Consider the following 15,006-nt stretch of genomic DNA (forward strand, 5'->3'; position numbering starts at 1 on the left):
TGCTGCTTTGACCCGACGAATTTATTGAAGAGAGCTCCATCCTTCTCCCTTCTACCGAGAAGAGGCGGCTTGCAGGGCTGGCACCTGCCCACACCTGTCACTGGGCCTTTCCCTGGGCTAGGCTGAGTGGGAGCAGATGCCCCCGTCCTATGTGCAGGGCCTGTGCCGGAGCCATCACACCACCTTGTTGATGATGACACCTAGTTCTTCAATCTCACACTGGACTTCATCCCCCTTCTGCAACAGAGCAGGCCATGAGAGTGTCAGCCCTTCTGTCAGATACACGTACACAAGCCTGTACTTCTCAAGTCTGAGCCAAGCCTGCCAGGCCTTTGGGGCCCTTGCTCTCTTTGCTTTTCGCTAACCTACCTTGAGAAAGACAGGAGGTTTCCTGAATACACCGACACCTGGGGGAGTCCCAGTCAGGATGACATCCCCTGGGTAAAAGGTGACAAACCTGGAGCAAAGCAAAAGGACCCGGTGAGACCAGGGGCTGGCTGAGGTGGCCACAGCCAAAGGTGGAGGGCTCAGGTCAGCCTCCACGTGTGGCAGGTGGAGCGGGGCTGGCAGGACAGCCCCTGTCACTCACTGGGAGACCCAGGCTATCAGGTCCTCTGTCTTGAATACCATCTGGTTGGTGTTGCTGCTCTGGACCACTTCCCCGTTCACTCGGCAGCAGATCTTTAAGTTGTGTGGATCTGAAATGCAAAGATGGTACCTTGGAGTTATCCCTTTTCCCCCTCCAACCCCCCAATATTTTACAAACACAACTGTAGGGGGACTTTGTGACTTGGCAGGTGAAAGGGCTTTAAAGTGCCCACATTGACTCAGTGCTCTATGTTAGAACTTTCTGTATAGACATTGGCCTTCTCAGGCCTCCCCGCATCCCCACCAAGAGCACCAGGCAGTAGTCACTTGGATGGGTTGAGAGGATGTTCCAGACTCTGAAGGGGGAGAGAAAAATGGCTACGGTTTTTGCCTTGAAAGAAAAAGGGCATCTGTGTACAGCATAGGATGACACCTGTAGATAGAAAAATGACTCCTGGGCAGGGCCAAGCGTGGTGGCTCACACCTGTAATCATAGCACTTTGGGAGGGCAAAGCAGGTGAGAACTGATTAAGCTCAGGAGTTCAAAACCAGCCTGGGTAACGTAGTGAGTGCTTGTCTCTATGAAAAATAATAAAAACATTAGTCAGGCATGGTGGTGTGTGCCTGTAGTCCCAGCTACTCAGGAGGCTGAGGCAGGAGGACCGCTTGAACGCAGGAGGTTGAGGCTTCAGTGAGCTGGGATTGGGCCACTGCACTCTAGCCTGGGTGACACAGTAAGACCATGCAAAAAAAAAGACTCAGCATCTATAAAGCAGTGAGGCAATGGTTCTAGCCAGGACAGAGAAGCCTCGTGTACCGGATGCTGGCAGGGGATGGATTACTGTAAGAACATCCTGGCTAACCAGCACTTTTAACTGTTGGTGGTGGTCTTAGTGTTCTACCACCGTTAAGTAGAGCAGCTGAAGCACAATTTAACTTTGCCGAGGATTCTGCATGGGGTGCTGTGAGGCACTGGGGTCTTTGGTATCCTGGCATGGCTGGCCCACGTGGACACCCCCCATCTCCACCACAGTTGTGGGTGGCTGTGTGTTAAGAGGCTGCGCTCTGCCCTCTGGCGCACTGCCCCCATCCTGGTGCTGTATCCTGACTGTGTGTGGTCAATGCTGTTGTGTTTCCACAGTGGCTGGGTGAGTCACACTGGCTTTCATCTGTAGTGTGGAAAATGCCTGGGCCTTGCGATAGCTATGCTCCATGATGCTCAACTTAGATCGTTTCAGATGGTGCCAGCCACAGGAAGCCCGATCCACCCATCAGCTCAGTGCTCTTTGTAATTTATTTCATGCACGTAGTTGCACATCTTCTGCAGTTGTGTTCCCTCTAGGGGGCTTGGGAAGGAAGCCCATGGGAGAACTGGTAGCTGAGGATAAGAGACTTGCCCTGTATGGAGTCAGCAGTGAAAGGGCAGCCAGGGAGGGCAGGTGCCACATGTACCTGAACCCATGCTCCTCCCTGGAGGGCTGTTCATCTGTGCAATGGTAGGTACAAGGGGGCAGGGACCAGGGACCTATCTGCTACACTGTCCTTGGTCACCAAGGCAGGGCCCAGAGGGCAGAAGGTGTCGAAGGTTTTTCCCAGCAGCCATTGTTTCCCATTGCGTCTCATTAGCCAGTCACGAGCACTCACGTCATGAGCCACAGTGAAGCCGGCCACGTGGGCCATGGCATCTGTGGCCTATGGGGGCAGGGGATTTGGCCATACAGGAGGTTAGATCACGAGTGACACCAACACCTATGGCAAGGGATCTCTAAGCTGTTATCCCATGTTAGTAGCCAGAGCCAGCCAAAGGTGGGTGAAGGGCAAGGCAGTGTCAGGGAGCAAGGAGGCTGACTGCTTCCTAGTGTCAGGGACAGCTGGCACCGTGTGTTGCTGAGCGAAGTCAGAACTAGGAGAGGCTGGAGCTGGGGCCTCTGCTGCACTGTGGCCTGGGAGCCCACCCTTTCCACCTCACCTTGATGTGCTTGCCTTTCTTTCCAATGACCACGGCCAGCTCCACTTCCCAGTCTACCTCCTGTAGGGTGGGAGAGGAATAGTGAGCCACAGTGGCTTCGGGGCCCATTATCTATGCTCAGAGGCTGTATGCCGTGGATCTCTGTCAGTATGGCTTGGCTGCCATCCCATGTTTGCCATCACCACGAACCAGAGCCCAGTGAACAACAAGGGAGGTGTGACTTGTAGACCCATACATTTTGGGCAGTGGCAGACAGCATCATGGGATGCAGGCACAGGTCCCCATACCACTGTGACTGCAGAAGAGCAACATGTGTCCAGGGCACTGAGTTTAAAAGTCACTCTGGATACTTTTAACAAAGGATAAATATGAAGTAATATCCCCTAGCAATATGTAACCTTACTGTGTGTGAGGCACTATTCTGAGTGTTTTAATCTGTTAACTCACTTTAGTAAGAGAAAGACTGACATCCCACAAAGGACCTGAGTGAGCAATTCACAAAAAGGTAACGGACATGGCCACAAAACATGAAAAAATGCTCAGCCTCTCCCACAATCCATAAAATACACTATAAAATAGATATAATTTGGCCTTTAAAATTGGTGGCTCTTTCTAATAATAACCAGAGTTGGTGTAAGTACACCCGACATCCAGATGTTGGTCTGTAATACCAGTCCCCACTAAAGAGCACCGGGTTCCTTGGTTCAAGACAGACAGTACATGATAAGCCTGGAACGTCTTGGCCAGAAAGCAAATATATGCTAAAAGCTTGGGGATGGAACAAACTTGAAGGTCCCTCATTGGCCAAATTGAGGTCATCCGAAGAATGTAAATGATGGATTACAACCAATTGAATACAAACAAGGAATTCACAGTGATATTGGAGACACAGGAATAAAGAGGGAGGCAGCTTTTTTTCTTTTTTTTTGAGACAGAGTCTCGCTCTGTTGCCCAGGCTGGAGTGCAGTGGCGCGATCTCGGCTCACTGCAAGCTCCGCCTCCTGGGTTCACGCCATTCTCTCCCCTCAGCCTCCCGAGTAGCTGGGACTACAGGCACCTGCCACCACGCCTGGCTAATTTTTTGTATTTTTAGTAGAGACGGGGTTTCACCATGTTAGCCAGGATGGTCTCGATCTGACCTCATGATCTGCCCGCCTCGGCCTCCCAAAGTGCTGGGATTTCAGGTATGAGCCAACATGCCCGGCCAGGCTTTTTTCATAGAAGAATGCCAGCTAATAAAAACTGCATGATTTAGAAAAATCATTGTTCTTGGCTGGGTGCGGTGGCTCATGCCCGTAATCCCAGCACTTTGGGAGGCTGAGGCAGGTGGATCACCTGAGGTGAGGAGTTCAAGACCAGCCTGGCCAACATGGTGAAACCCCGTCTCTACTAGAAATACAAAAAATTAGCCAGGTGTGGTGGTGCATCCCTGTAATCCCAGCTACTAGGGAGGCTGAGGCAGGAGAATTGCTTGAACCTGGGAGGCAGTGGTTGCAGTGAGCTAAGATGGTGCCACTACATTCCAGCCTGGGTGATAGAGTGAGACTCCATCACAAAAGAAAAGAAAAGAAAAGTCATTGCTTTTCATCCCCCAGTGCAATAATGGATTCAGTAAGGATGACTACAGGATCCTTGGATAAGAATCTATGGGGCAATAAGATAGTTACGTGATCTCAAACTACCACATAGATTGCTTATTAATTATAAAAGTGGAAATGCATCTTCACAATGGAGGGACCTAGTGAACATCAGCTAAACCAAGTGATCAAATTCTGGGACCACTGACATGAGCCTCCCAGTCGGATGCAATGGGAAATGTATAACATCTTTGTAGATCTCTTGATAAAAATACTTACCCTGACACTAATCATGAATAAACAACCAGACAAACCCAGGATGTGAAACATGCTATGAGACAACTGGATTCTTCAAGGAAAGGGCAGGGGGGATTGTTTGAGATCAGGAGTTGGCAAACTATGGCCAGCTCACCATCTGCTATAATCAACTCTGATTGGAAACCCATCATTCATTTCTGTATCGTCCCTGGTGGTTTTCACACTATAACAGCAGAGTTGAATTGTTGCAAAACAGACCATATGACACTCAAAACGTAATATTTACTAATTGGCCCTTGATATGGTTTAGCTCTGTGTCCCCACCCAAATCTCAACTTGTAGCTCCCATAATTCTAACGTCCTATGGGAGGGACCCGGTGGGAGATGACTGAATCATGGGGGCAGGTCTTTCCCGTGCTGTTCTCATGATAGTGAATGGGTCTCATGAGATCTGATAGCTTTAAAAATGGGAGTTTCTCTGCACAAGCTCTTTTCTGCCTGCTGCTATCCACGTAAGACTTGCTCCTCCTTGCCTTCTGCCATGATTGTGGGGCTTCCCTAGCCACGTGGAACTGTAAGTCCAACTAAACCTCTTTTTTTTTGTAAATTGCCCAGTCTCGGATATGTCTTTATCAGCAGCATGAAAACAGACTAATACAGCCCTTTAAGAAAAAGTCTATGGAACCCTGTTTTAGGTTAAAACTACTAAAGAGATGTAACTGAATACAGTGTGTGGCCTTGGTTGATCACAGCGCAACAAAGTAACCAAATTAAAAGTCATCTTTGGGGCAATTGGATTTCATATTAAATATCATTCAAGTTGATTTTCTTGGTTGTGATAATGGTATGGTCACGCAAGCCGTTGTCCTTATAAAATGTCTATTGAAGTTTTTATGAGAATATTTGCAATGTGTTTTAAAACGTCTCCTTCACTCCACCCCCTGCCAAAAAAAAAATATGTGTTTGCCATGTGAAGGGCAGGGAGAGGACAAGGGAGAGAAAGCAAATACGGCAAAATGTCTACAGGGAAACCAGGTGAAAAATATATGAGCGTTCACTGTATTATTTCAGCTTTTCTATAATTCCCAAGACATTTCTAAAATAAAAATTTGAGAGGAAAAGTAACCAGTGTTAGTAAGGGTATATACACTAACGATGGATGTGTAAGTTGCTTTTACAATTTGTTTAAAGGACAATTGGGAGATTTTCTCAAGAGTTTTGAAACACTGCCTATAGTTTGATAATATTCAAATCCTAAGAGTTTATTCAAAGGAAATAATAAGGCCGGGTGTGGTGACTCAACACCTGTAATCCCAGCACTTTGGGAGGCCGAGGCAGGCAGATCACAAAGCCAAGAGATCGAGACCATCCTGGCCAACACGGTAAAACCCCATCTCTACTAAAAATACAAAAATTAGCTGGGTGTGGTGGCACGTGCCTGTAGTCCCAGCTACTCGGGAGGCCGAGGCAGGAGAATCACTTGAACCCAGGAGGCAGAGGTTGCAGTGAACAAAGATTGTACCACTGTACTCCACCTGGCAACAGAGAAAGACTCTGTCTCAAAAAAAAAAAAAAAAAAAGGAAATAATAATATATTAGTGGACATGCAGTCTTTTCTACATAAGGATGTTCATTGTGACATTTATTTATAGAAACCAAAAACTGGAAACAAGTATCCAGCAGTAAGGTACTCAGGAATATAAACTACCCTGTACATCACAAAACTCCATGGTAACCTAAATATGTCAGGGAGAATACTTAATGGCATGAAAAAATGCTCCTGATGGAGTCTTAAGTAAAAGGTAAGTATATGTACAGTATAAACATATACAGGAGTGGAGAAACACTGGGAAGGTAGACAGATAAACATTAATATTGCAATCCCTGGGCAGTGGGATTATGGGTGACGTAATTTTTTAATGTTTATCTCTATTTTATCTACAGTGAAGGTGTATTGCTTTTGTAATCAGGAAAACATGTACATTAACTTTTTTTTCCAAGGCCAGTGTTATTACTGTCTGTATAGTCCCGTAGAGTTTCTGTTGAATGCACTATTGAGCGAGAGGTGGCTCCAGTAGGCTCAATACTGAGCTCAGAACGCCCTTGTGATGGGCCCAGTGACTAGGGAGGGCAGTGGGGAGACACTGACCTGGCTCTGTGGTGGGAGGACCACCTCATCATAGGGCCCCACGATGGAGCTGGCAAACTTGCTGAAGATGATGGGCTCCTTGGGCACGGGCACGTTCTGTTCTTTGCAGTGGTCCACATAATTCATGCGCACACACACCACCTTATCTGGCCGTGTGACTGGAGCCAGGAAGGTTACCTCCAACCATGGTAGGACTGGCAACTGGGCAGCCAAGGCTCTGTAGAGACCAGAGCAGGTCAGAGCAGGTCTGGCTGGGAACAGGTGGGCAATCCCGGGCAGGCTGGGCAGATCCTGCAGCAGCTACAGGTTTTGCTTTTTGAAATCTATTTTCTAGCTCTATCAACCATCAGAGTCAGTGTGAAAATCACTGACTACTGTCCTTTGCTATCAGAGCAGGGCTTTTATTTATCCAGTGTTGATTTCCTTTCCCCCTTAGGTAACTCATGTCCATGTAAAAGATACAAACTGGAATACATAAAAAGGTCTCCCTTTCCCCTTCTGGTTACCCCATTCCCCTGGCTCTTCACAGCTACTCTGTGGATATTCTTCTCCCACCCTTTTGTATGCAAATGCTAGCACACTATTTACATCTTTTAAAAAAACAACTGATTTTGGAGATCTCTCCTTAACAATATGTAACAATACATAGAGAGTGTCCTCTTTATTTCTTGTGGCTGCATATTACTGCTCTATAGAGATATACCCAAGTCCCTAATGAGGGACATGGAGGTTTCCAATCTTTGCAGAATATGGCAATATGGGAACATACTGTTAATACTGTGGGCTGTGAAACATTTGTATTTTTTTTCCATTTTAATAGATGAAAATGACATCTTAAAGTATTTTTAATTTATTGTTCATCAGCTCTTAGACCAGATTCTATAGGGGTCCAGGCTTCAGGGCACTCTCACCTAATCTAGTCCAAACCCAGGAACCAACTCTCTTATAGAAAACCTCCTTGCAGTCCTCTCTCCCTGTAGGAGCTGGGAGTCTATATCACTCCCCCAGCTGCATAAGATGCCTTTTAGGACCCCTGGGCCCAGACCCATCAGTCAGTCCAGGATTTCATTCCCAGAGGAGGCAGTGTGATGAAGTATAGAGTCCTGGTTCCAGCACCAAATGTATGGACTTGAAATTGTTAATCACCTCCCCGAGGTCTCAGTTTTCTCCTCTGAAAACTGAAGATGTTATTATATAAGATTTCTAAGGATCTTTTAAGAGAATGGGAGAAAAGGAAAGGTGGGGTTACTCTGCTCCCTTGCAAAAGAGCTACCTGCTGGTGCTGTTTCCCAGAGCGGGGAGGGTGCGGGGGGGACCAGGGCAGCTGCGTCAGGGCGATGCTGCCCACTTACTTACCTTCTTGCCACTGAGAGGGTGGCCTCTCCCTGCTCTAGGAACTGTGTCATCGTCTTCGGGAGTGTGGGGTCAAAGGCATTGAGGTTGATAACCCCTCCACCATTCCCTGTCTCCAGGCCCAAGTGAGGCCCCACCAGGTGGGGTGCCTGGAACTGCACTAGTCTCATGTCTCTGGAGGGTTGAAAGGGCCACTTCTGAGCCTGCAGCAGAGCTGTGAGTAACCTTCTACCAGACACCAGCATCAGAGCCTGCAGAGAAAAATGCAGCATCCAGGAGACGGAGGATCCCAGAGCCATCATCAGCATCCCTGGAATTCCTAGGGCTATAGCCCAAGGCCCTTTGCCCCATCAACCGCTTCCTGCATACCACATGGGAAGTGGTCCAGGCTTGTATTTTACCTGCTATACTTCATAAGGTGAAACTTTTCTAGAGGAGCAACTACTACATGCTATGCAGTAAGTCCCAGGGATTCCAGGGTTCCTTCAACCAGTGCTTTCTGAAAGTTCCCACTGTGCTTGGCTCTGCTGTAGGTATTGGGGAAACAATGTAAGTCAAACTCAGCCCTGCCATTCTCCCTGCATAGGTCACAGATGTTAACAAGTGATTTAAGATTCAGCTATCAGGACTAGTGCTGTGAAGATGGTCAGGGGCTCTACCCTTGTCTAGTTTCTTGAGGAAGTGATATGAGCTGAGCTGGGCTAAATGAGCAGGACCAGGAATTAGCTGGGTGGCAGCCCAGCATGGGCAAGTGAAGCTGGTGAAACTGGCTTCACAGCAGCCATAAGCAATTTTTTAAATGCTATTTTGGCCTGTTAACCTCCTATTTAAAATGGTTTCCACTGCTCACATGATCAAGCTAGAACCTCTACCAGGCTGTCCCAGTCTTCTAGGAGCAGCGCCCCCACCTGCCTCTCCAGATAATAATTATTTCATTTCTCCTGATAGAGAACAAGTTGCCTGAGGGAAGAGGCTGCAGACAAACAGCAAGGTCTGGGCCTGACAGCCATCACTTGGTCATCTCCTCCCTGGATCCAGGGCACATGTCTGTCTCTTTCACTGCCCAGCACTGTGCCTGGTGCACAGAAGGCTCAGTGACTTTCTGCTGAATGAACAAATAAGCGACAGAAGCAGGGGCTTGACATTTCACTACTTGGGAAAGCTTAGTGCTTGTTAACTTCAGGAGACATGGCTGTGCCTTTCCTCCTCAAATCACCTAGAAAATATCCACAAGGGCCAGGCGCAGTGGCTCACACCTGAAATCCCTAGCACTTTGGGAGGTCGAGGTTGGTGGATCACTTGAGGTCAGGAGTTCAAGACCAGCCTGGCCAGCATGGTGAAACCCTGTCTCCCCTAAAAATGCAAAAAAATTAGCCAGGACTGGTGGCAGGCGCCTGTAATCCCAGCTACTAGGGAAGCTGAGACATGAGAATCACTTGAACAGAGGAGGCAGAGGTTGTAGTGAGCCAAGAACATGCCACGGCACTCCACTCCAGCCCGGGCAACAGAGCGACTCCCCCCCCCAAAAAAAAAGAAAGAAATTATCCACAGAGCTCAGGTCCTGTTTTGAGTCCAAGGCTCCACTTAAAGACAAACACTATTCTCTTGTTTTGTTCTGAATCCAAGTCTGGCCACTATTCCTTACCACATGGTGCCTTCCCTGAATGGTTCCTTGCTCTTACAACAAAGGCTGTTTGTATTGTAGAGCCTTCTATGCCCAAAAATGTGGAGGCAGCTGAGCCCCACTCTTGGTCCTCACCTGGAGATTCAATCTGCCTTGTTCAGTTAAAGACTCATTACACTTAGGTCACCACTGTTGTGGCTCGCCAGTTTGACTAGAAAAACGAGGGTTTTGACTTCTCTGCCCTGCTGTCTTACACAAGCACCAACTGTGCCACTGTCAAAAAGCTGTTTGAGCCAAAGTGCACACACTCAGACACTCCACATTCTAACATAACAGTAACTGCTGCCGCTGAATGCCAACTATTAAGTGCTCTACCTACAATGTCCAATTCTTTTTTTTTTTTTTTTGAGATGGAGTCTCACTGTGTCGCCCAGGCTGGAGTGCAGTGGCACGATCTTGGCTCACTGCAAGCTCTGCTTCCCGGGTTCACGCCATTCTCCTGCCTCAGCCTCCCCAGCAGCTGGACTACAGGCGCACGCCGCCACGCCTGGCTAATTTTTGTATTTTTAGTAGAGACGGTGTTTCACTGTGTTAGCCAGGATGGTCTCGATCTCCTGACCTTGTGATCTGCCCGCCTCGGCCTCCCAAATTGTTGGTATTACAGGCGTGAGCCACCGCGCCCGGCCTGATTTAATTCTTGATACTTGTGGAAGGTAGGTACTGTTAGTCCCATTTTACAGATGAAACAGTTAAGACTTAAAGCGGTTAAGGGATTTGCCCAAGGTTACACAGTCCTAAAGCTAGGAGGGGAAGGAGCTGGGATGTGAATCCAAGTCCAAGTGACATTGAAGTCCTTGGTTCAGAATCTTGTAATGCAAGCAAGAAAATCTAGCTTCAGCCCCCATTTTCCTACCAAGGACATTTTAACAGAATGTTGTGGTGAGAAGTGGGGACCTTCCATAGGAAATCCTCCAAAGGCCCTAAAGATTGTAGTGAGAAGTAGGGACCTCCCACAGGAGATCTTCCGGAGGCCGTAACTGCTAACAGCCATGCGTGGGGAAACTACAGGCGCCCTCTGGCTGTTGCCTCAGGGACGAGGCTGGTTACCAGCTCTCCAAGAGAACCCCAGGCCCCACTGACTGTTCCCTTCCCACCTGACACACACATGCAGGTTCATTCCAACCTTACAGCAATCCCCTCAGGTAGAGCGCCCTCACTTTACAGAAGAAGACACTGAGACTCAAAGGGATGACGTCAGGTGCCCAAGGTACTAGTCAGAAAGTGGCCCTGGGGCTTCTGCAACAACCACTATGTCACACAGCCCGAGCTCAATCCAACTCTGCAAGAGTCCATAAGCAAAGGGGCGGCGACGTGAGGTGGAAACAGTAGCCTGAAACGTGGGTGTGCACGTCGGATCCCATCCCACCGTCCACTCGCCTGGAAACCCCCAGTTTCCCCATATGCCCAGCTTCGTCCCCTGCAATTAGTGAGGGCTCACATGGGTCCGCCCCATCCGTGTGGTCGGAAATGGCCGGGGACCTGGTTCTAGTTCTGCCCTCTGCGGGAGACCTGCGCCAGGGACACCCTTCTGGCCTAACCCAGCCAGGCCTGGTCTACCTGGCGGCGGCGGCGGCGGCAGCCGGTCCTCCTGAGCTGAGTTAGGGCTCGCGGGGCGGGAGGTCAAGGGCAGCAGGCGCCTGAGCACTGGCACCAGTGACCGCAGCCAGCCGGGGAACTACAGCAGCGGCGAACCCACTGCCGCTTGGTGCGCACTCCAGCCAGAAGCGGGCGCGTCCGGTGACGTCACAGGCAATGGCCACTAGCAGGGCACCAATCCCGGAGGGGCGGGCCCAGTGCGGGGCGGGCGGCTCCGGGGGGTCTTCAGGCTCCGGGCACAGCCATGCGCCCGCCGCGTTCTCTGGAGACGCTCGCTCTCGGAGGGACCCTGCAATTGCCCGAGCCCGAGAGTGGGCGCTGCCTGAAAGTTTGTCCCTGGGCGCTTCGCTGGCCTCATCCGGTCTCGGCCCTGTTCTGGGTCTGGCGCCGTTCCCTTTGTTGGGGAAAGTGGTCTAGGAGACCAAGGCAGCGTGCTGGGTGGCAGAGAATGATTTGTGGCTTCTGATTCTGACATATGTCGTTGAGGAGGGGAGGGATGACTGCCCCTGTTTTACTTATGGAGAACCTGGGGCCAGAACTGTTTTCCCAGGATGACACAGGCGGTGAGTAGTGGAGCTGGCATTCCTGACCCCAAAGCGCAGTGTTTCCCAGCCACTCCCAGCAGCCAGGCCTTCACCTGCACTGCCGGGCGCAGGTGGGGAAGTGGGGAAACGGGGCTCCATCCCCTGCAGAGGGCAGGCGTGCAGGGAGCGGCGGCTGAACTCCACAGACAGCTACAGCTGAGCTCTTCAGCTGCCGGCTTTGAAGAGTGTGAGGGGCTCTGGGCAAGAGGCCCCCATATTACTCTAGGACCAGATCATCAGGAGCTTTACTTGTCCCACGAAGGAGTCTGGACCTTGTTTAAGTGCACAGGAGACCGCTGGAAGGTCCTCAGTGGCGTGCCATGGCCCGACTTCTATTTGAGAAATTTTTCTCTGGCCACCCGTCTAAGGAAAGGTGTCTGGGTGGGTGGTGCCGGTGAGAACAATGGTGGTGTGGTGCTTGGCGGAGGTGAGTGTCCAGAGATGTTCAGGAGGAAGAACTGACAGCTCTGGATGACAGAAGGTGGAAGTGAGAAGGAAGGAGGTACAAGGCCAACTCCTGGGTCTCTAACCCGGTAGGTGCAGGGCCGTTGATGGAGACAGGGCTTCTGGAGGAGCAGCGGGTCTGGGGAGAGGATAGTGAGTTCCAATTTGCATGGGACATCCAAAGGGCACTGAACGGTGGGCAGTTGGAGACATAGGTCTGGAGCTTGGGACTTCAGCCTAGCTTGCAGAAGGTCACCACAGATATAGAAATGGAACCTATGGCCGGGTGCGGTGGCTCACGCCTGTAATCCCAGCACTTTGGGAGGCCGAGGCGGGTGGATCACGAGGTCAGGAGAGCGAGACCATGCTGGCCAACATTATGAAACGCCGTCTCCACTAAAAATACAAAAAATTAGCCGGGCATGTTGGCGGGCGCCTGTAGTCCCAGCTATTCGGGAGGCGGAGGCAGGAGAATGGCCTGAACCTGGGAGGCGGAGCTTGCAGTGAGCCCAGATCGCACCACTGGGGGACAGAGCGAGACTCCGTCTCAAAAAAAAAAAAAGAAAAAAGAAATGGAGCCTATGGGGGTGGCTGTGATCAGGGGGATGTGCTGAGGAGAACCTGGCACAAGTGTTTCTTTAAGCCATAGCTCCCAAAGACTTTCTGAAAAGCTAAGTTACAGCCTGAAAGAAAAGATCTTCAGAGGCTATATTTGATAAAAGACTTGTATCCAGAATATAGAAAGAGCACTTAAAATCAATAGATAAAATAAAACAATTCAATTTTTTAAATGGACAAAATATTTGAACAGACACTTCACCAAAGAAGATATACAGATAGAAAATTAAGACATGAAAAGATGCTCAACATCATTAATCATTAAGGATATGCAAATTACAAGCACAATGGGACACCGTCTCACACCTACTAGAATGGACAAAGAAGACTGATTATACCAAGTATTCGCAAGAATGTGGAGGACCTGGGATTCTTGTACACTGCTTATGGGATTATAAAATAGTATCACTACAATTGAAAATCATTTGGCAGTGTATGAAGAGAGTTAAACATACTCCTACCATATGACCTAGCCATTTCAATCCTAACTATTGACAGTATCGAATTGTACCTTAGCCCTTTGCTCCTAGAAATAGTGAAGGTTAAGGAATCCCTCCACTCCTTTGTTCCAGAAAACACCCTACTGGAAAGAACCAGTGACTTTCCATATAGCTTGGATAAGAATCCTGAATGTCCCCTCATGACCAGACCATACACAGACCCTCTAAATTCCCATTCTTGGCATCATAAATGATTAGCTGGACTGCTTGTCCCCACAGATCAATAAGAACAAAATGCCTGTAACCAAACTTTGGTTCAGATTCTCTCCTTCTCCAAGCCCCTGAGCTTTGGCCCACCCGCAGCTTGTGCCAACCCACCACCCTCCTGAGGGTCCCTGCTGAGAACAGGCTGTCTGCAGGGTAAGACCTGCTTGATCGTGACACTCTTGCTCAGCCCACTTTCCCATAACAGTTCTTTCTAGCCATGTTTACGCCTCCCTATACAAGGTCAGCCCTTTGCCTAACCTCTGAGACACTTGAGGATCACATCCTCAGACTGTCTCCCTATTGTAATAGTCCCCCCCACCACACCCCCACAACAATCCTTTTGAATAAATTCTCTTTTTATGGAATCCAGGTTTATATTTTTGTTTGATAGTAATTACATGAGAAATAAGAAAAATATGCTCATGCAAAGATGTATTCAGAAATGTTCACAGCAGGCTTTTTGTAAAATCCCCAAACTGGAAACCACCCAATTTTCCATTAACAGGTGAATGTGTAAACACTCTGTGTTTAGCCACACTAAGGAATACTACTTAGCAGTAAAAAGGGACGAATTGTTGATACAACATGGATATATATCAAGATAATGATTTGGAGTGAAAAAGGGTAGATTAAAAATGAGTACATGTTGGATGATTTCATTTATATAGAGTATCCTTGGGGGATATCTTCAAAGACCCTTAGCGGATGCCTGAAACTGCAGATAGTACCAAATCCTACATCTGCCACGTCTTTTCCTATACGTAGATGCCAGTGAACAAATTTAATCCAGATGAAGTTAATCTGGTGCTACACGGTTGCTGTCAATCAGAATACGTTTCTGTTGACATCTTCCACTCACAAATCTAATGCTTTTTCTACCCTAAGTGCTTCTCACTTAGCCGTAAGTTTTGCATTTTGAGGTGTGACAGCAAAACTGGCACAAATTTCTTTTTCCTTCTTCACAATTTCATGGATAGAGGATTCATTCTTTCTGTAGATCTTAGCAACCTCATTATGTGATTTTTTTTCCTGGCAGCTTGAGAGGGGAACATGTTAGCAAGAAGGAGCACAGCATCCCTGCCAGGTTATCTGTCCTACGTGTACCCTGGGCTAGACACACCCTCCTCTGGCTTGCTGTGGTCTGGTCTCACCCTGCGATGCAGGGGCTCCATCCACAGCCCTCTGTCCAGGAGCACCCAGGCTCTGCTTACATTGTTTCAGGGATAGGGAGCTCCCTGCTGTGTGGGCGGCTGGGCCCAGTATTTTATGGGGAGGGGGAGAATGGAAGGCAACACTGTCTTCAGGTGTCATCACTGTCCTGGGCGCATGGAGCAGCCCAGGTAACAATGTGCCCTCGGTGTTCCCTAATGCTGGGTAGTCCTTCCTGTCAAAAGTGCTTCCCGTGACAACCTGAAGCCTGTGACTCCTATCTGGTAGAAATGTCTTCAGCTTGCCCCTGGAGCTGTGCAGAGCACATCT

General features: G+C 48.9%; 1 protein-coding gene and 1 long non-coding RNA gene across 3 annotated transcripts in view; one reads left to right on the top strand and one right to left on the bottom strand.

Moving 5' to 3' along the window:
• On the bottom strand, positions 1 to 11,509 carry LOC129030778 (fumarylacetoacetate hydrolase domain-containing protein 2B-like). 2 transcript variants are annotated; one of them, XM_063649064.1, is made up of 9 exons: positions 11,136 to 11,509; positions 8,296 to 8,421; positions 7,898 to 8,145; positions 6,542 to 6,758; positions 2,558 to 2,617; positions 2,116 to 2,280; positions 590 to 696; positions 370 to 457; positions 1 to 237 (listed from the first exon to the last, which is right to left on the bottom strand). In XM_063649064.1, the coding sequence occupies exons 3-9, from the start codon at positions 8,137 to 8,139 to the stop codon at positions 175 to 177; spliced, it is 942 nt and encodes a 313-aa protein (XP_063505134.1). In that variant the 5' UTR covers positions 8,140 to 8,145; positions 8,296 to 8,421; positions 11,136 to 11,509; the 3' UTR covers positions 1 to 174. The 2 variants fall into 2 exon arrangements, with proteins under 2 accessions (XP_063505134.1, XP_063505133.1); XM_063649063.1 differs by lacking the exon at positions 8,296 to 8,421 and having other exon boundaries at positions 11,136 to 11,308.
• The window catches only part of LOC134737840 (uncharacterized), a 16,725-nt gene continuing 13,089 nt past the window's right edge, over positions 11,371 to 15,006 (top strand). The window contains exon 1 of the long non-coding RNA XR_010123214.1: positions 11,371 to 11,737. This is a non-coding gene — a long non-coding RNA (uncharacterized LOC134737840). The remainder of the gene's footprint in view (positions 11,738 to 15,006) is intronic.

The sequence above is a fragment of the Pongo pygmaeus genome, chromosome 12 (assembly GCF_028885625.2).
Source record: "Pongo pygmaeus isolate AG05252 chromosome 12, NHGRI_mPonPyg2-v2.0_pri, whole genome shotgun sequence".
NCBI lineage: Eukaryota > Metazoa > Chordata > Mammalia > Primates > Hominidae > Pongo > Pongo pygmaeus.

Coding starts and splice junctions, on each gene's coding strand:
- LOC129030778 (XM_063649064.1), bottom strand. CDS start 8,139: ATGCTGGTGTCTGGTAGAAGGTTACTCACAGCTCTGCTGCAGGCTCAG. Junction 2,281..2,557: donor AGAAAGGCAAGCACATCAAG/GTGAGGTGGAAA, acceptor CTGCCCCCATAG/GCCACAGATGCCATGGCCCA. Junction 238..369: donor AACCTCCTGTCTTTCTCAAG/GTAGGTTAGCGA, acceptor GCTCTGTTGCAG/AAGGGGGATGAAGTCCAGTG.